We start from the raw sequence: 15689 nt of genomic DNA, 5'->3' as shown, positions 1-15689 counted from the left end.
TTTTTAAGAACATGTCAAAATTAAATTTCGTTTTTTTAACATCTATGAAACAATGTAAAATGTAATGCATAACGCTATAATTATACACGTCTAAATAAGTTGATTCGATCAAAAGTTATTGCCGTTCAGAAAAAAAAAATTCAAAACTAGTTTCAGGGGGTGGCTTTCTCAGGTTCAACCATTTTTAGAATTTTTCTATTTCATTTCTCTCTAATTGTATGAACGAACTATCTGATCTAGTATTACATTTAGGTCGCAAGAGCTGGGACCTAGCCTGCGCGGGCCTCCTATTCTACGGTTGCCGCAAGCCAGGCCCGTGGGGGCCCGCGCAGGCTGGGGCCCGGCTGGCAAGTGCCACCTCGACTATATGGCCAGTCCGACGCTGCATAAAGGCGTGTTTAAGGTAGGGAGGGAAAGCGCAGTGGGCACATTCCTTCATTTTCCTTTTTTCTCAGTAAAGGTTAGAAATTTTTGCGTTTCGTGCAAATCAAACCAACAGAGCTGAGAAATAACTCTGCTTCAAACATAAGTTAAGTGTTTAGGAAAAAAAACTTTTATTTCTTAAATTTTTTGTCTATTTTGCCTTAGAGATTCCATCACTTTAAACCTTTCTATACATAGAGCACGCGACAATACTTAGCATTGTTACGAGATTTGTACAAAAATGTTCCTGTCCTTAAGCATTCAGTGCAATAGTTTGTTGTATATTTTTCCACGTTTGAGGCTTTCAACGCACATTTTTATCAGTTTGAATTGAAATCAGTTTATTAGTTTGCAAGTTATTAAATCACATGTTTTATAAGAGTATAAATTTGTTACATTTTACATGTGGGGAAAAAATGTAAGCACGGTAATTCGCTGGGGTTTCAGAGTTAAATTTTTTTAAAATTACTTCTTGCTGTTCATTTTAAAAGAAAAATCAAAACCAAGAAAATAATAAATTTGCGTACATGTTTTTAAAATACTTTTGAAATTAACGTTTCACGAAAAATTAGCCTTAAATTTTCCACAGTTGAAAAAATATAATTATATTCTTCATACCAACTGTGTTAGCGAGGCGGGTCTCAGCTCTCTCTCTCTCTCTCTCTCTCTCTCTCTCTCTCTCTCTCTCTCTCTCTTTCCCTTGAGTAGGAAAGTAACTGGCGAACACTCGATACGTGGCTAAACGTTGCTAAACGCTGCTATAGTTTGGTCGTGTTTATTTTAAGTGCGCTTTTTATCATGCATCGTTCTTGAGACGCAACGGAATTATTGTTTTTACTAAGAAATGCATATATTTGTTTTACTCATGCGGTTTACTTGCTAGTTTTATCGACGTGCAGTTAGTATATGATCAACGGAACTACAAAGAATGAATTTAAGTAAAAAATAATTTGGCCTTTATCGACTCACTTTCACAGCTCATAAATTTGTAAACGAACGTTAATAGCAGGAAAAAAATAATAATAAAACTTGACGAAACGGGTTTACAACTTTCAGATGCAAATTTAACTATATAGTGTGGATAATTTACAACGCCACGAATAGGTTATTGGATGTTTTCCTGCTGCTAAAACCTGGTAGAAGGGGGAGGGGGGTAGTACGATTTTGACAACAGGTATTCTTTGGATCGATACATTCTGCTTTTATTCCCAGACGTGTGTCCGTTTAGTCTAATTTTTTGTGGCTTCTGTAAGTTTAGCAGCCTGATTTCGGGTTAGGAGCTTTGGTGATTTTATTTCCGACTTCTGGTTATCACATTCGTGTAATCGCCAGTTTATCGCAAGCAACGCAGTTTCACGACCGCTGCCACCGAGGCAGTCTGTGGACTGCTTCGTGGTACCTTTGAATATATATACTGTATAGAAGTCGCCAGACCAGGTTAAAATTACTAATACGGTTTTGAGGTAGTTGGTTAATTCACCGCCGCAATCGCCACCATCTCTAGGGCATCGACTTGTGGTGGTCCCTAGCGGACAAGTGTTGAACTCTTCAAACACCCCTTCCCCCTCCCTAAGAACAACCTTGAGCTGCAGTGAATGATAGATTGGGGGTGCGGGGAATGACAGCGGGCGACAGTTCTGCGCTCTAACGTGTAAATAACAACTAAGACGAACAGGGCGTTACGGCAGCGCACTGCAGCGGTGAAGTTCCCAAGCTGCTCCTCATACGCTTCTGAAAAACGTAGAGTAAATCCTATCCACTTGCGACTTCTATACAGTATATATATTCAAAGGTGGCACTGGCTGCCTGCGTGGTCACGGCTCATTAGACAGCGATGGTGAGCTCGCAATTAAACTATTCACGCTCCGTCGGCCATTAACGGCCGCTTTAAACTGTGGGAAGTTTCTAGCCTGCCGGAATATTCTTGCAGAAAAATTAACAAACAAAACGTTAACTGTTTCTCAGAGTTTTTTTTCTCCCTTGCAAGACACGTTAAAAGATAATTAGCAGTTTTAACGAATTCAGCTCAAACTAATGATTTAACTGTTTACACTTACACATGAACTGTAGTTTATAGTATGAATTTTCGAGATATATTTTTTTTACTGCCGTTAAAGGATATTAATATTCAAAACCTAGGCATTTATACGTATTTTTTGGTGTGGTTTTGGTTTTTAAAAAAGAGTGTTATAACATTATTGTTTTTAACAGTGTGTTTATTCAGAAATGTGAGTGGTTTATAATTTATTGCTGGAAGTTTTTCTTTTAAATCGTAACAAATACTTACAGCTGCTTTTGACTTCACACTTTCAGTTTATTTAGCATGGCACAGGAGTGCGATGTGTGAGTTTGATTCATTGCGGTTTCGCCAGGAAAAACACCGAAAGAAAGTAACCCGCTAGCTTGTACTTTTTATGTTACTGCAAACTAAATTACAAATTCCGCGTTTCAAATCCAAGCGAGAAACTCATAACTAGAGGGACGGAAATTTCGCTTGTTCAATGACCTACTGGCTTATACTTGATTTATCTGTTGTCTCTCGCGTTGTGTTTGTGTTGTGTTCGCAGTAATACTGGGTTCGGATTCTTGCCCGGGCATTTACGCTGTATTGTTCTACTACCTCCGATAGATAAAATCACACTATGAAACGTGATTTTCTATGATTCTCTGATCTTAGGTGTTCCTAAAGTTTTTTTTTCGCTGATTCCAGATCTGCAATCTGTTTTTTTCCTATCACGTATATTTTTTTTTACAAATTGAGGAAAATAATTTTTTATTCAAACATAAATTTTACAAAGGGAATTTTCATTGCGAAGGGGAAATTTTATTTTGCTAAGAGGGACTAGTTGGCAACACTTATCACACCCAGCTGGCTTTAGGAGGGAAACAGTAATTTATTGTTTACATTATGTAGTGTGAGGTTATATTTGAGAAATGAGTTCCCGTAAGTGTTTAAATAACCCAAACGTGTTCTGTTATATCTATGGTAGTTATGTAACTACTAAGCAAAGATAAGACATCAGTAGTTTTGTGAGGAATGTCTATTATGCTTACTTAGGCATAAAGATTGGTGGTAAAGACTAAAACTGGGCACCGCACAAGGTATGTCGTACATGTGTCAAAGGCCTGAGACTGTGGAAAAATAGTGCAAAAATCAATGCCCTTTGCAATTCCAATGGTTTGGAGGGAGCCAAAAAATCATATTAACGACTGTTATTTCTGTATGGTTAACGTTCAAGATCATAAAGCAAAAACTAAGAGGGACATGCAATATCCGGACATTCCTTTGGCCATATGACCAGTTAGTTAAACATTGTGAATCTCTTCCTATCCCAGTTACATCTCCCGTTCTCGAAAATGTGCTACAGGGGAGCCGTTCAGAAAATGAATGTGATAAAGCTGATATGATTACAAGTCCGAAGAAAATTCTGCGCAAAAATTATTCACTCAAAATGAACTTAACGATTTAACTCGTGATTTAAATCTGTTAAAAGATGCTGCTCAATTGCTTGAATCAAGATTGAAAGCAAAAAATCTCCTATTACCTGGATTTTCGTTCTCTTGGTATAGGACCCGAGAGAAGGAATTAATAAAATTCTTTAAAGAAGAAGACTCTCTGGTTTATTGCTGTGATATTGAGGGTTTATTGAATTTCTTTAAAGTCAGAATCCAAGTGAGTGGAGGTTATTTATAGACTCGTCCACAAGTAGTCTCAAAGGTGTAATTTTACATAATGGAAATTTCTTTGGTTCATTGCCCATTGTGCATTCAGTACATATCAAGGAAACATATGAAAATCTCAAAGTTCTTCTAAAATGCGTGAACTATGAAAAACATTCTTGGACAATTTGTGGTGATTTAAAAGTTGATGGTATGATACTTGGTCTACAGTCTGGCTACACAAAAATGCCGTGTTTTATTTGTGAATGGGACAGCAGAGCCAAAGACAAACACTGGAAGCAGACAGACTGACCCAAAAGAAAATCCCTACATCCCGGTTCACAGAACAGAATAAATGTGCCACTTGTTCCACAAAGCAAGGTACTATTACCTCCTCTTCACATTAAACTCGGATTAATGAAGCAGTTCACTAAAGCACTTCCAAAAAAAGATGACTGCTTCCAGTATTTGGTATCCAAATTTCCGAAAATATCTTATGCGAAACTGAAAGAAGGGTTCTTCGTGGGACCGCAGATCAGAAAATTAATGAAAGACAGTATGTTCGAAAAAGGCCTGGGTTTTTTAAAGAAGTTGTGGCCAACTTTTTAAGTGACAAAAAATATCCAGAGTACAAAAGAATGGTTAAAGAAGTATTGGAGGATTTCATGAAATGAGGATGTAACATGAGTATGAAACTTCACTTCTTACATTCACATATTGATTTTTTTTTCTCTAAGAAGTCAGTGAAGAACAAGAATAACGTTTTCTACCAGGACATAAAGGACATGGAAAAGAGATACCAGGGAAGGTGGGATGTAAAGATGATGGCTGCCTACTGCTCATGCTTAAAAGAGATGGCACTGCTGAAGGAAGACAATCGAAAAAGAGAAGTTTCAACCCACGTCAGACATATCTTGAAGTGAAATCAGCGAAGACGTTGAATTAAATTGTCAGATACCGTTGTGTTTTCATAACAGTCATAGAATTTTTAAGTGAGTGTAATATATTATACTATTGTCCACTGTAATGCAAGTACATGGCAAGTTCATACTGGGTTATAAAATACACGACTTTTAATTGAAACTCAAATAAATTGTTCACTGTTATAAAATTTCATTTACTTAAGAGGTTTTATTTACCATTGGTCTGAAAAAGCGTTTTGGGATGCTAAATAGCGCATAATTTCTTTAATACTTAATTTATTATTACTATTGTAACAAATAATTTAAATAATAATGTAAATTAATTATTAAAAGTGAAACCATTCAAAAATATTACGTTACAAGAGATAAAACTGGTGATAACCAACTGTATTTTAAATTTTCAGCAATTTTCTCTCTTGCAAGGTAAATTTTTTTAATGGTTTCAGTTTTAATCATTAATTTACATTATTATCTCAATTATGTGCCACAATCATTATTATAAAGAAAATATTAAAGAATTAATGACAATTTATCATCCGAAAACGATTGTTCAGGCCAGGGCTGTCCTACTGACCCTTAAAAAAACTCGAAATTGAACTGTATAAAAACCTTACGTGATACAGGACTAATAAAATCACATCTCACATCCACATAAAAAATACTTCTGAAATCACCTTACCGTCTCAAAACATCGTTCCGAAATTTTTAAAAAGTCGCATAGTGTTAATTGTAAACCGTTCCCTGAATAGTTGGTATTAACTGCGCATATTAATAAACATAATAAAACAAAAAGTTCAATTATTGAAAATTAGCTTATCTTTCCAATATTTTAAAAATATATGCTTGAATGAAATATCAATGAAAATATAATTTATGTGCCAATTTTTGTAAGAAATACTCGGTATTTTCTCGAAAATTGTATTTCATATAGGTATGCAAAAATAACCAGAGCCATGTGTTGTACAATGTTACAATATATTTTTTGTAGCATTGCGATTTGTTTCTTGGAAACTGGTTTCCAAAGGAATCTTTTCTAAAATTACAGAATTGATTTTTTTTTTTTCTGTGCACAGTAGATTGAGTTTTCTGGCAAAGCAAAGAACTGTCATTCTAGATCAAACCACTCCGCCCGGTTTTAAAATATGTATTCAACGGACTTGCGAAATACAAAACACAATAAAAGTTTCCCTGGAACCTTTTCTCAACTAGCAGGAGAAAAATTTTGTAGATAAATAATTATTCCAAAAGTGAAAATCCTAATCCCTATGTGTTATTGGCCGCTGTGTTGTTCAAGGTTATAGTTTCTCTGTATTTTCTTTTCTTGTTAAAACATCCCCGTCGTAGTCAGCCCACGTTTCGTTTGTACTGAGATACTCTTTTCGGACTAATTACTTCCACGGAATTCTTTGTGCTGTCTATGTTTTTACTATTTGACACCTGGTGATTTTAGCTTACTTTCTATGTGTTTGTGTATTCATCTTTGTTCATTCTTGTGGTTTATCTGTGACATACAATCAAAACTAGCAATAGCTAGTGACCGGATAAATTCGCAGTTTCATTTCGCGATAGGCTTCAGTGATTGGACCACAGTTTGTCAGAATGACTGAGCCAATTAATAACCCTCAACTAAAGAAGTATAGAATTACAAACATCGCAGTTAACAGGTGTCACGTATTAGCAGCCAATGAACAGTTGTGATTTTCCTGAATGCATAGAAGATCGTTGAGTATATCCTAGAGGTCATTAAACCGCGAATTGTTTTTAGCAATAGCGTATTTTCATAAAAATGTTTTAAATCAATATTTCTCAATGCAGGAATCTTTCAAAGGAACGGATGAATATATATGCAAGCCTTGGCGAGTCTCACTTGTTATTTTCATTCGAATGACCATTTTCAGGAGCTTTTACGAAGTTTGATAATGCATCATCATCTATATTATTTATTCTACCACGACAAATTTGCTGGAAATTGGTTTAGCTAAGGCCATTAATGTTTTATATGTATGTTCTTCCTTCGAGTACGTAGGCGTTTTTTCGCTGCCAGAAGTCGTAACATTGACAGCAACACGATTATAAACCTACCTTCAACAAGTTATTTACTTCGAACCAAAACACGTTTTCTGAGCAGATAAAATCTTTTCCAAGCATTCAAGTATACTACTCAATTTTCAGGCTGGTATGTGTAATTTTTTTTCTTCCAAAAAACAGAGTTTTGATTAACTGGAAGGTAAGTTTGTATTTGGTGTTTGAATTCGCTTTTTGTCGGTGGTGTGAAACATGAAAGTTGTAAATCTGCCAAAACTTTATTTATAATGGAAGGCGCTTAGCTTCAGCCGGAATACAAAACAGGTTTTGTCGTAAAATGCCGCAGGGTGAAAAATAAAATACGTTTTTGTTTTGTTTTAAAACATAAACAGAACTCTGTCGGCCTAGTGGAGACGGGTGAGAACTGTATTTTAACTCGACACACCCATGTCTGCGGGTGGACTCGCACCCGCGACCTCACTGTTAGAACTTACAGTATATTTACGGACTATACAACGTAATCTCAGATAACTGGCTCTTCGTAGAAATTATGCCTGAATCCGACTTCTGTGTTCTGTGTATAAGTGGGGAAAAAATAAGTTTGTTTTTGTTATAGACTCATTCCGGTTTTGAATGTTTTTTTACATAATAAGATTATTATTATTGATTCATGATCAAAATAAGTGTACTCGGCACCCTTGCAATTACGAAGATAGCCGTAAGTTTACGAATATCCCTGGATCATTTGTAACCAGCGTTTTTCGTAAATTTTAGGTGAACTTATTTAACAGTGTTAATAACGACCACTACACCGTCGGAGCTGGCACAGCACAACCAGCGTCCAATTATTTTTATTTATTTTCAAAAATATTTTCTTGTAAGTCATGACATCAAATATCATTATAATTCAATCATTTTGCAAATATTAAATTTTATTTGACATGCAATATTGAAGAAAAAAACGCCGTGAATTATGAAGTCTCGGTAATGCTTTAAAGGTTTTTTTTTTATTCGTAACTCTTTTTTATTTGTAACTTTCTATTTCATAAATTACGTTTGAACAACGTGAGTTTTTTTTTACGAACTGCGTAAATAGTGTTTCTGAAATATTTCTTAATTATTTTTCAGAAAGTATATTTATTTTTATTTTTTATTTTTTTAGAGCAACGATTGTTTTGCGATTTCATTGGGTAGCAAAGTGGACTTGAAGCACTTAAACACATGCTTCACGCTGACGAGTGGACTGCAGTGTTGTTGACACGCCCTTGACTACCCCGAGCCAGACATAAGCAAGGAGAAGAAGTGGTTACCCAATCACGTGTAACCCGCCAAAGAACGCGACCTTGTTTTTGACCAGTTAGCACTGTACCTCGGCACTTCATATGCACGCACTATACAAAGACAAGTCGAGTGAAATCAATTCGCGAAAAAGATCGTGGCTTAAGCAATTTGTATACTGTAAAAGGTTGTAATTCTTAAAGGAAAATCCTTGGAAACTCAGTTGCAAACGATGTCACTTGTAAAACAGCAAGGCAGAGCTTTGTAAAATTACAAATTGTATAAAGCTCTGCCTTGCAATTTGACAACTGAGTTTCGAAGTACAGAGTACTTTTGTTTGCAGTTTAGAGACCTAGTTTTCTGACATTGGCTTAGATTCCATGCATTTGTACACACACAAGTAAATGTATTTCGCTCTTTTGCTGCTGCCAGATTTTTATTTTTCATCCGGATTGCATATGGTTGTATCTTATGAATTTTGGTAATTTTTAATTGCTTTCTTTTCCTTCGGGTCTTGTCAAATTATCCATGATCCAGAGAGAGTCCCATCCAAACGAATAAAGGTTAGATACCGTAAAATAATATTGGATTCATTTCCCGATCTGCTAGAAGCCTTAACCATTTACCTTTAACTGCTTCTTTGATTTTACCACATTTAATCAGAAGAACTCTCACCCACTGAAAAACCCTCAAAGAAAGACGTTTCGAATCACAAACAACCAAGATGACAAGTCTCACAAAGTCAGTAGCCAATGGACAGGTAGTATTTGCTCGCGTGCTCAGAGAGAGGAGCAGGGAGTCTAACCTAGAGGCCATCGGACCGCGATTTTTTGTTTTGGTCCCTAATTTTTAGTGACCTGGTAATTTCGTGGATTCATCTGGCGTCAGTGTCGAACTAAAATTCACAGGTGTGCTCAACCTTTTTTTTTCCATTGGTCGATTTCTTAGTGGGAACCTTTTTTGTCCACGTTAGTCGGCACTATACCTGATTCGCTTACTTATCTCATAGCTAGGCAACGTTGTGGCTCACGGTTGTAGATGGGCGTGTCCAAATAACTACCGTCCAATAACGACCACAGTGCGAGAGTGTGAAGGTTCTCATTCTGACTTGCGACTAAATGAATGCGCGAAAGTTTTGCTTGCGAAACGGAGACCAGAAAAATGGATCAATGGCTACCTCTGTCACTACAACACGACGTGCCACACTTCGCTTCTGATGCGCGAGTTTTTGGCCGAACAGAAATGTTTCCAATCATGGAATCAACATTAGGATAGGCGCACATCGCTAGCCAACACAGTAAAAAAATATTTGTACTTTTAAGTGGATAGTCCTTGGAAATCCAACGATATCAATATTGTACAATTGCAGAGATTTGTACTATTTGCAATTTTATAAAGCACTGTCTTGCATTTTTACAAGTGATATCGTTGTCAACTGGGTTTCCAAGGATTTTCATAGCAAAAAGTGAAAAAAAAAAAATATATATATATTTTCCGTGAAGGAGAGGATTTTGTAGGAGATGTTCAAATTTGTTGCAAGATTATTACTTTCTTCGTAATGAAGTTATCCACCGAACTGTTCGATGACGCCTCGTGTCCAAGCGTGGCAACGCGCACTTCGCAGGGTGCGGCAGGCGGAGAGCCGCGACCAGCAGGAATGTCGACCCCAGGAGTCGCGGCGCGAGGACCGTTGTTTTATTCGCGCCGCGCCGTTGTCCCCCGTGAAGATGTCGAGACACGCGACCTCGCTGACTCCCGAGCTCCCGGCCAACCGGTATGAATTAAAAAAAAAAAAAAAAAAAAAAAAAAAAACGAGTTTTTACGACGTGTGTTTGCTGTTGCAACTCGTCCGTTAAACTCAAACCCCCGCTGAAGTGAGCCTTGTCCGACTTTCTCCTGTAGTCTAAACATGTTCCACCAAAAAATAAGGACCCGTATTCGAAACTCAGTTCATCCATCCTGATCTCTGTTTCTCGAAATCAATCCAGAAAATTCAACACGTTTTGATATACGGAGTTTAGACATCATTTATGTGTATATATGTATATATGGGTGTGTGTGTGTGTATATATATAGAGAGAGAGGGAGAGAGAGGGTCACAGTTTGTGGGAAATACAGGTCTGATAAGTATAGCCCAAATAATTGCAGTTTATTTAGGCTATCAGCTATTATTTACACCATCAATTAAATGTATGGCCACAAATTGATCACACCTCCTTAAGACCTCTTTATTATTCTCCCCACAGTATCTCGGCCCGACGTTGGCTTTATCTACTGTTCGTCTCTTACCACGCACCTCGATTATACCACACTGCTTCGCACTGCTCGCTCGTCGCCCGCTATCGCTCGCCAAGGGGCCACTCACCCTCGGCACTTCACTGCGCCCGCTCTGATGCCTCAGCCTCGCACTCTCGGAGGTATCGCCGCCAGCCCTTGCGGAGTGGCGGCCTGGACAGCCCTCAGGAGTGTCGCGTCACCAAGGTTGAGCAGTGGCGTCCTAGTGACGAGCCAAGCACTCTAGAGGGATGGACAGGCGCCGCTCTGATAGCCCAGGAAGCAAAGGTTTCAACCTGTAAAAAATCTGTCCAAAGTTGAATTTTTGCATTGTAGTAGAGTCGACTATGCTTAACGACTTACCGAAAGTTTACCACTGTGGACCTTGTGCGTATCACCGAAAATGTGGAGTTAAGTCCTAGATGGCCGCGACCTACAGCAGTCTCTTAAAATGCTTCCCATTTATGCAGTTTTTAACGGAGATTCTCCATAAACTTCCCAAAATAATCTAGAAACGCTAGTTTACTCATTAATGTTGAAAAATATTCCGAGTGTTAAGATTAAAGGTAAAATTTAAATCGATTATTTACTGATGCAGGTTTTTGTTTATCTCAGGCAAGGACATAAATTAAATACACCCTAACATATTAATTAGATATATTTCTAATAATCCCTAAATAAGAATGAGTGTCTTATGTCACCCCGGCTGATACACCCTGCGACGCTCGGACCTGTCTAGTAAGAAAACTAATTGCGCTAGATTCTTTATACATATACTGTCTTAAACTTAAAGAATACGCAAACACATTTATAGAAAAGCTTTTCGCATTGGACTCTTTAGTATTATGTAAATCGTTTTTTATCTGGGTCCCAGATACAAAAAAACTTATTTCATAAATTAATCGATTTTAATATTATTTTTAATCTTAAAACTCGGAATATTTTTTTTCAATATGAATATGTAAACTATCATTTCTAGATTATTTTGGTGTTTTTATGGAGAATCTCTGTTAAAAACTACATAAATGGGAAGCATTTTAAGGGACTGCTGTAAGTCGCTGTGATCTAGGACTTAACTGCACGTTTTCGGTGATACGCCCAAGGTCTACAGCGGTAAACTTTCTGTATATTGTTAAGCATAGTCCACTCTACCACTGTGCAAAAATTCAGCTTTGGACAAATATTTTCACAGGTTTGTGCTTTTTTATGACTTAGTTTCCTGTACTATAATCGGGTTACCATGTAGCGGAGTGGCAGGCACTTCCTGTTTCCGGGAGGTGGGGCCTCCCCTTCACCACTCACTGCCGGCGTGAGGCCTACCTCAGCATCCTCGTAACAATATGCACATACATACATACACACACGCGTGTGTGTTCCTATAGACCGTCTCACGCTTAGATTGCAGTGCACGGCCTAGGGCACGTTCTGTTGCCAGGTATCGAAAACGTTAAGAAGTTCAGGTGGATGTACTCCTTTGGAATTCTGAGTGCACGAGAAGATTTTAATAATCCATTTTAGTAATTCATAATCTTCTCGTGCACTCAGAATTCCAAATTTAGTTTGTAAAGTCTCTGAAATATGTTTCCTTGTGGGGATTTTTCCGATAGAATATTAAATTTTATCTAAACATAGTATTTCTTTTAAACATTTTAATTAAAAAGAAACCTGCAAACATGAATAACTGTTGTATGTTTGTCGCGTATCTAGTGGCAAGAAACATTTTATATGTAACCGTCATGTTTGTTCGTCGTATGGGCGATTTTTTGCTGTCGTATCGCACCACACTTGCGCGTTCGCGCAATTGTGATTCCAGCATTTCTGTGAACATCGAACAAATAGAAACAAACAACTAAATATTATATGTTTCTTGTCACTACATTTGCAACCATATACTACAACCATCAATGTTTACGATTTTTTTAACGGATCTTTTTGACATAACCTATTTTGATCCAAACTTAATATTTATTCCGAAATTCCACTGTACGTAAACCTATTTAACATACTTCCAAACGAATTTGTTACATAAAATCTCCAAAATATACCTACTAACAACAACATTATTACCGATGCACCAGTTAAACCAACATTCGAAAACAAAATTTTCACGCTCATTTCAGTAACATCGCGCTCGCGACGCGATCGATATAGAAAATATTTCAGACCGGGAAGTCTGTCGCGTGGGCCATTAGCGTCGCGCTGGCGTCACTGATGCTTCGAAAGTAAGTGGTTAGAAAAATATTAATGTCCATCGCATCGAGGGCTTTTCGAACCATCGAATCTTGAACAAAGTCATGACCGATTCGCGCGTGCGCATATCACGCCGAGGCAGATTGGAGTAGTTATTTTAAGTTTATCGTTACGATAATATGTGCCGTTACTTTCTACGTATTAATTTTAGTTCGTCCTTGACAGTACCGCATTCTCGATTTCTTACGTGACGTCACTATGCTGGGCCGTAGCGAGAATTTTGTGAAGAAGGTGTTCCAGTTTATGTTTATTTTTTATTAAAACATTGTTTTAGTAAGTATGTTTTATTTTTAATGATATGTTTAAATGTTGAGATAAAATCCCAGGGAACAGTAGACTTTTTGAAGTCGAACGTTTACACATAGAAATTTAAGTAATGATTTTTCTTGAGAAAAGAAAACTGAACAATTTATATTTTGGATTTTGTTTAATAGTCTTTAATGCTTATTTCTTAAGTAAATTGTTCGGTTCGGTAAAACAAGTCATAAATACATATATATTATTGGAACATTTATTTATGTTCATGATAAAAATTGGATTTTTTTTGTACGTAACTTTTTTTTGTAAAGATAAAACGTGTCCTGAGTTCCAAGAAGTCAGGGAATTCTCGGCTGCAATCTAGGGCCGGCTACAAGGGCGAAGAAACACTCGGTGAAAGCGAGCGGATCGACCTTGTAGTCATCCTCTCCGGTGCAAGGTCGAGTGTGAGGGGAAAATAGGGCGGGGAGGGCGGATGCTGGGAGCTGGACCAGATCATTTCTCTTTAACCGGCGGGGGGGGGGAGGTAGGGGGCGCATCACGCTTCTCCCTGCCGTCTGACGCGCGACCAGACGCGTCTCTGACTAGCTCGGATTTATCGCTACCGTCGCATTGTCTCTCTCTGCCCCCTCACCCCTTCCTCCCCCCATCGTGACCACATCAGCCACTCTCTCGCGCCTCCTGGCTGTCTTGAAGCCACTCATTTAGCTGCATGCTCTCTTAGAAATTACATTAAACTTGCGGACCTTTCAACGAAGAATTCACCTCAAACGAAGAGGTCTTCTTAATTTGATATAACCGAATCTTCGTAGAAACTAGTTCATATTTCGACGTCCCGAGTTCTGGTTTCAGGGGGCAAACGCACTCGCAGAAGAAACAAGACTGTGTGTGCGGGAGTCTCAACAAGTTTTCTATGTTTTGCTCGTATACCAAGATTATTTTCGTGGATTCATGTTTATACTCAGTGAAACTCGTACCCCTAAATTTACTATTATAACCGAAAATTTACGAATATTCGTGAATAATTTGTAACCAGCGTTCTTGGTAAATTTTAGCTGAAAATTTTGTAACAGTGAACAAATAATGAGGAATCACTATAAATAATTAACGGAGTTTCCAACAAGGAATGCACTTCGAATAAACGAGGTTGTTCTTTGTAGTTGCAAATAACTCGATCTTCCTTGAAATTTCGTCTTAGTTCCGACTCCGAAAACAAGGTAAACACTACGTTGAAGGTCGAAAAGTTGGTTTACTGTACAATTAATTTGTTTTATTTTAAGGTTTCTTTCAATACTTTAAAAATAATCCCCTGCAGTAAAGAGTTCAAATTAAGTCAATTCTGTAACAGTAAACTTATAAAGATATCTAAAATTTAGGAGAAAATTTTGAACAGTACACTTATGAATGTTTCGTGATATTTTGTATACATACTTTTAACACCCTTATACCATCATTTAAAGCTTATTCATTTAATATACAAAACATATTTTGATTTCTTACTAAATGGTTATTGTGAGAGAACAATAAACTGAAGGAGAACCGCGAAGTGTACTTAAATCAATGAAAGTTTAAAAATGATTATTCAAAATCTGCATGTTTGGTTGTTTTTAATACAAAAGCTGCCACTGTCAGTAAAATTACTTTGATTAAATTCAATTTAACATAAGCATATTTTCTCGTTGAGAATTTTTTTTTTGTTTATTGAAAAAATTGCTAACGATGTTTAATGTGTTGATATTGTTAAGTTAAATATGTTCCAGAAAACTTAAAAAAAAAACCCTCATCGAAGGCTAGATATAATTTTTGAAACCATTCTGAGGGCCAGACGCAGATTAATTGATATTGCATTTTTTTTAGAACAATTTTTATCTGTTATATGTTATGTACAGTGGCTACTAAATAAAATACGTAGTATGTACACTGACAATGGAACAGAAATGTTCACGTAAAACTACAGATATTTGTACATTTGTGTATTTACATGAAAACGACTGAGTTACCTACTCCAAAATAGTGTTCGCGGTAATACTGAGTTCGGATTCTTACCCGGACATTTATGTACATCCAATAGTTGAAGTTATTTGTAAACCGTTTCCTGAATAGTTTTCCAGCATGAACTGGTTCACAAGCCGCGGGAAGAAGGACGCGACGGGGAGGGAGTGATGACGGGCGCCGCGTGTGTCGCAGGTACCCGGACTCGCGGCTCGCCAAGCTCTTCAACGGCAGCATCCCCATCGTGCTGGACTCGCTGAAGCAGCACTACTTCATCGACCGCGACGGTGGCATGTTCAGGCACATCCTCAACTTCATGCGCAACTCCAGGCTGCTGGTGCCGGAGAACTTCGCCGACCTGGACCTGCTGATCGAGGAGGCGCGCTACTTCGACATCGCCCGTGAGTAGCTCCGGCCCGCCGGCTGTCCTCCCCAACACTCTGACGAACTCGGGTTTCAATGCTTTTGGGGAAAAAAACTATTTTTTTTTGTTAATTTATGAACGATTTACTAAAAACAAAGTAATTCAAGACGGGGACGCACCACAACGCCGAAATACCACAACGTCGAACGTACAATAACTCCGAAAACCATAACGCCGAATGC

The 15689-nt window shown here is 37.7% G+C and overlaps 1 protein-coding gene across 1 annotated transcript in view; it reads left to right on the top strand.

Moving 5' to 3' along the window:
- LOC134532665 (BTB/POZ domain-containing protein Tiwaz) overlaps positions 1-15689 on the top strand; it is a 435728-nt gene that overhangs the window by 376051 nt on the left and 43988 nt on the right. The window contains exon 5 of the mRNA XM_063369386.1: positions 15279-15484. Coding sequence (XP_063225456.1) covers positions 15279-15484 — 206 coding nt within the window. The remainder of the gene's footprint in view (positions 1-15278; positions 15485-15689) is intronic.

Source organism: Bacillus rossius, chromosome 1, assembly GCF_032445375.1.
Source record: "Bacillus rossius redtenbacheri isolate Brsri chromosome 1, Brsri_v3, whole genome shotgun sequence".
NCBI lineage: Eukaryota > Metazoa > Arthropoda > Insecta > Phasmatodea > Bacillidae > Bacillus > Bacillus rossius.
This window is presented reverse-complemented; position numbering and strand designations above follow the sequence as displayed.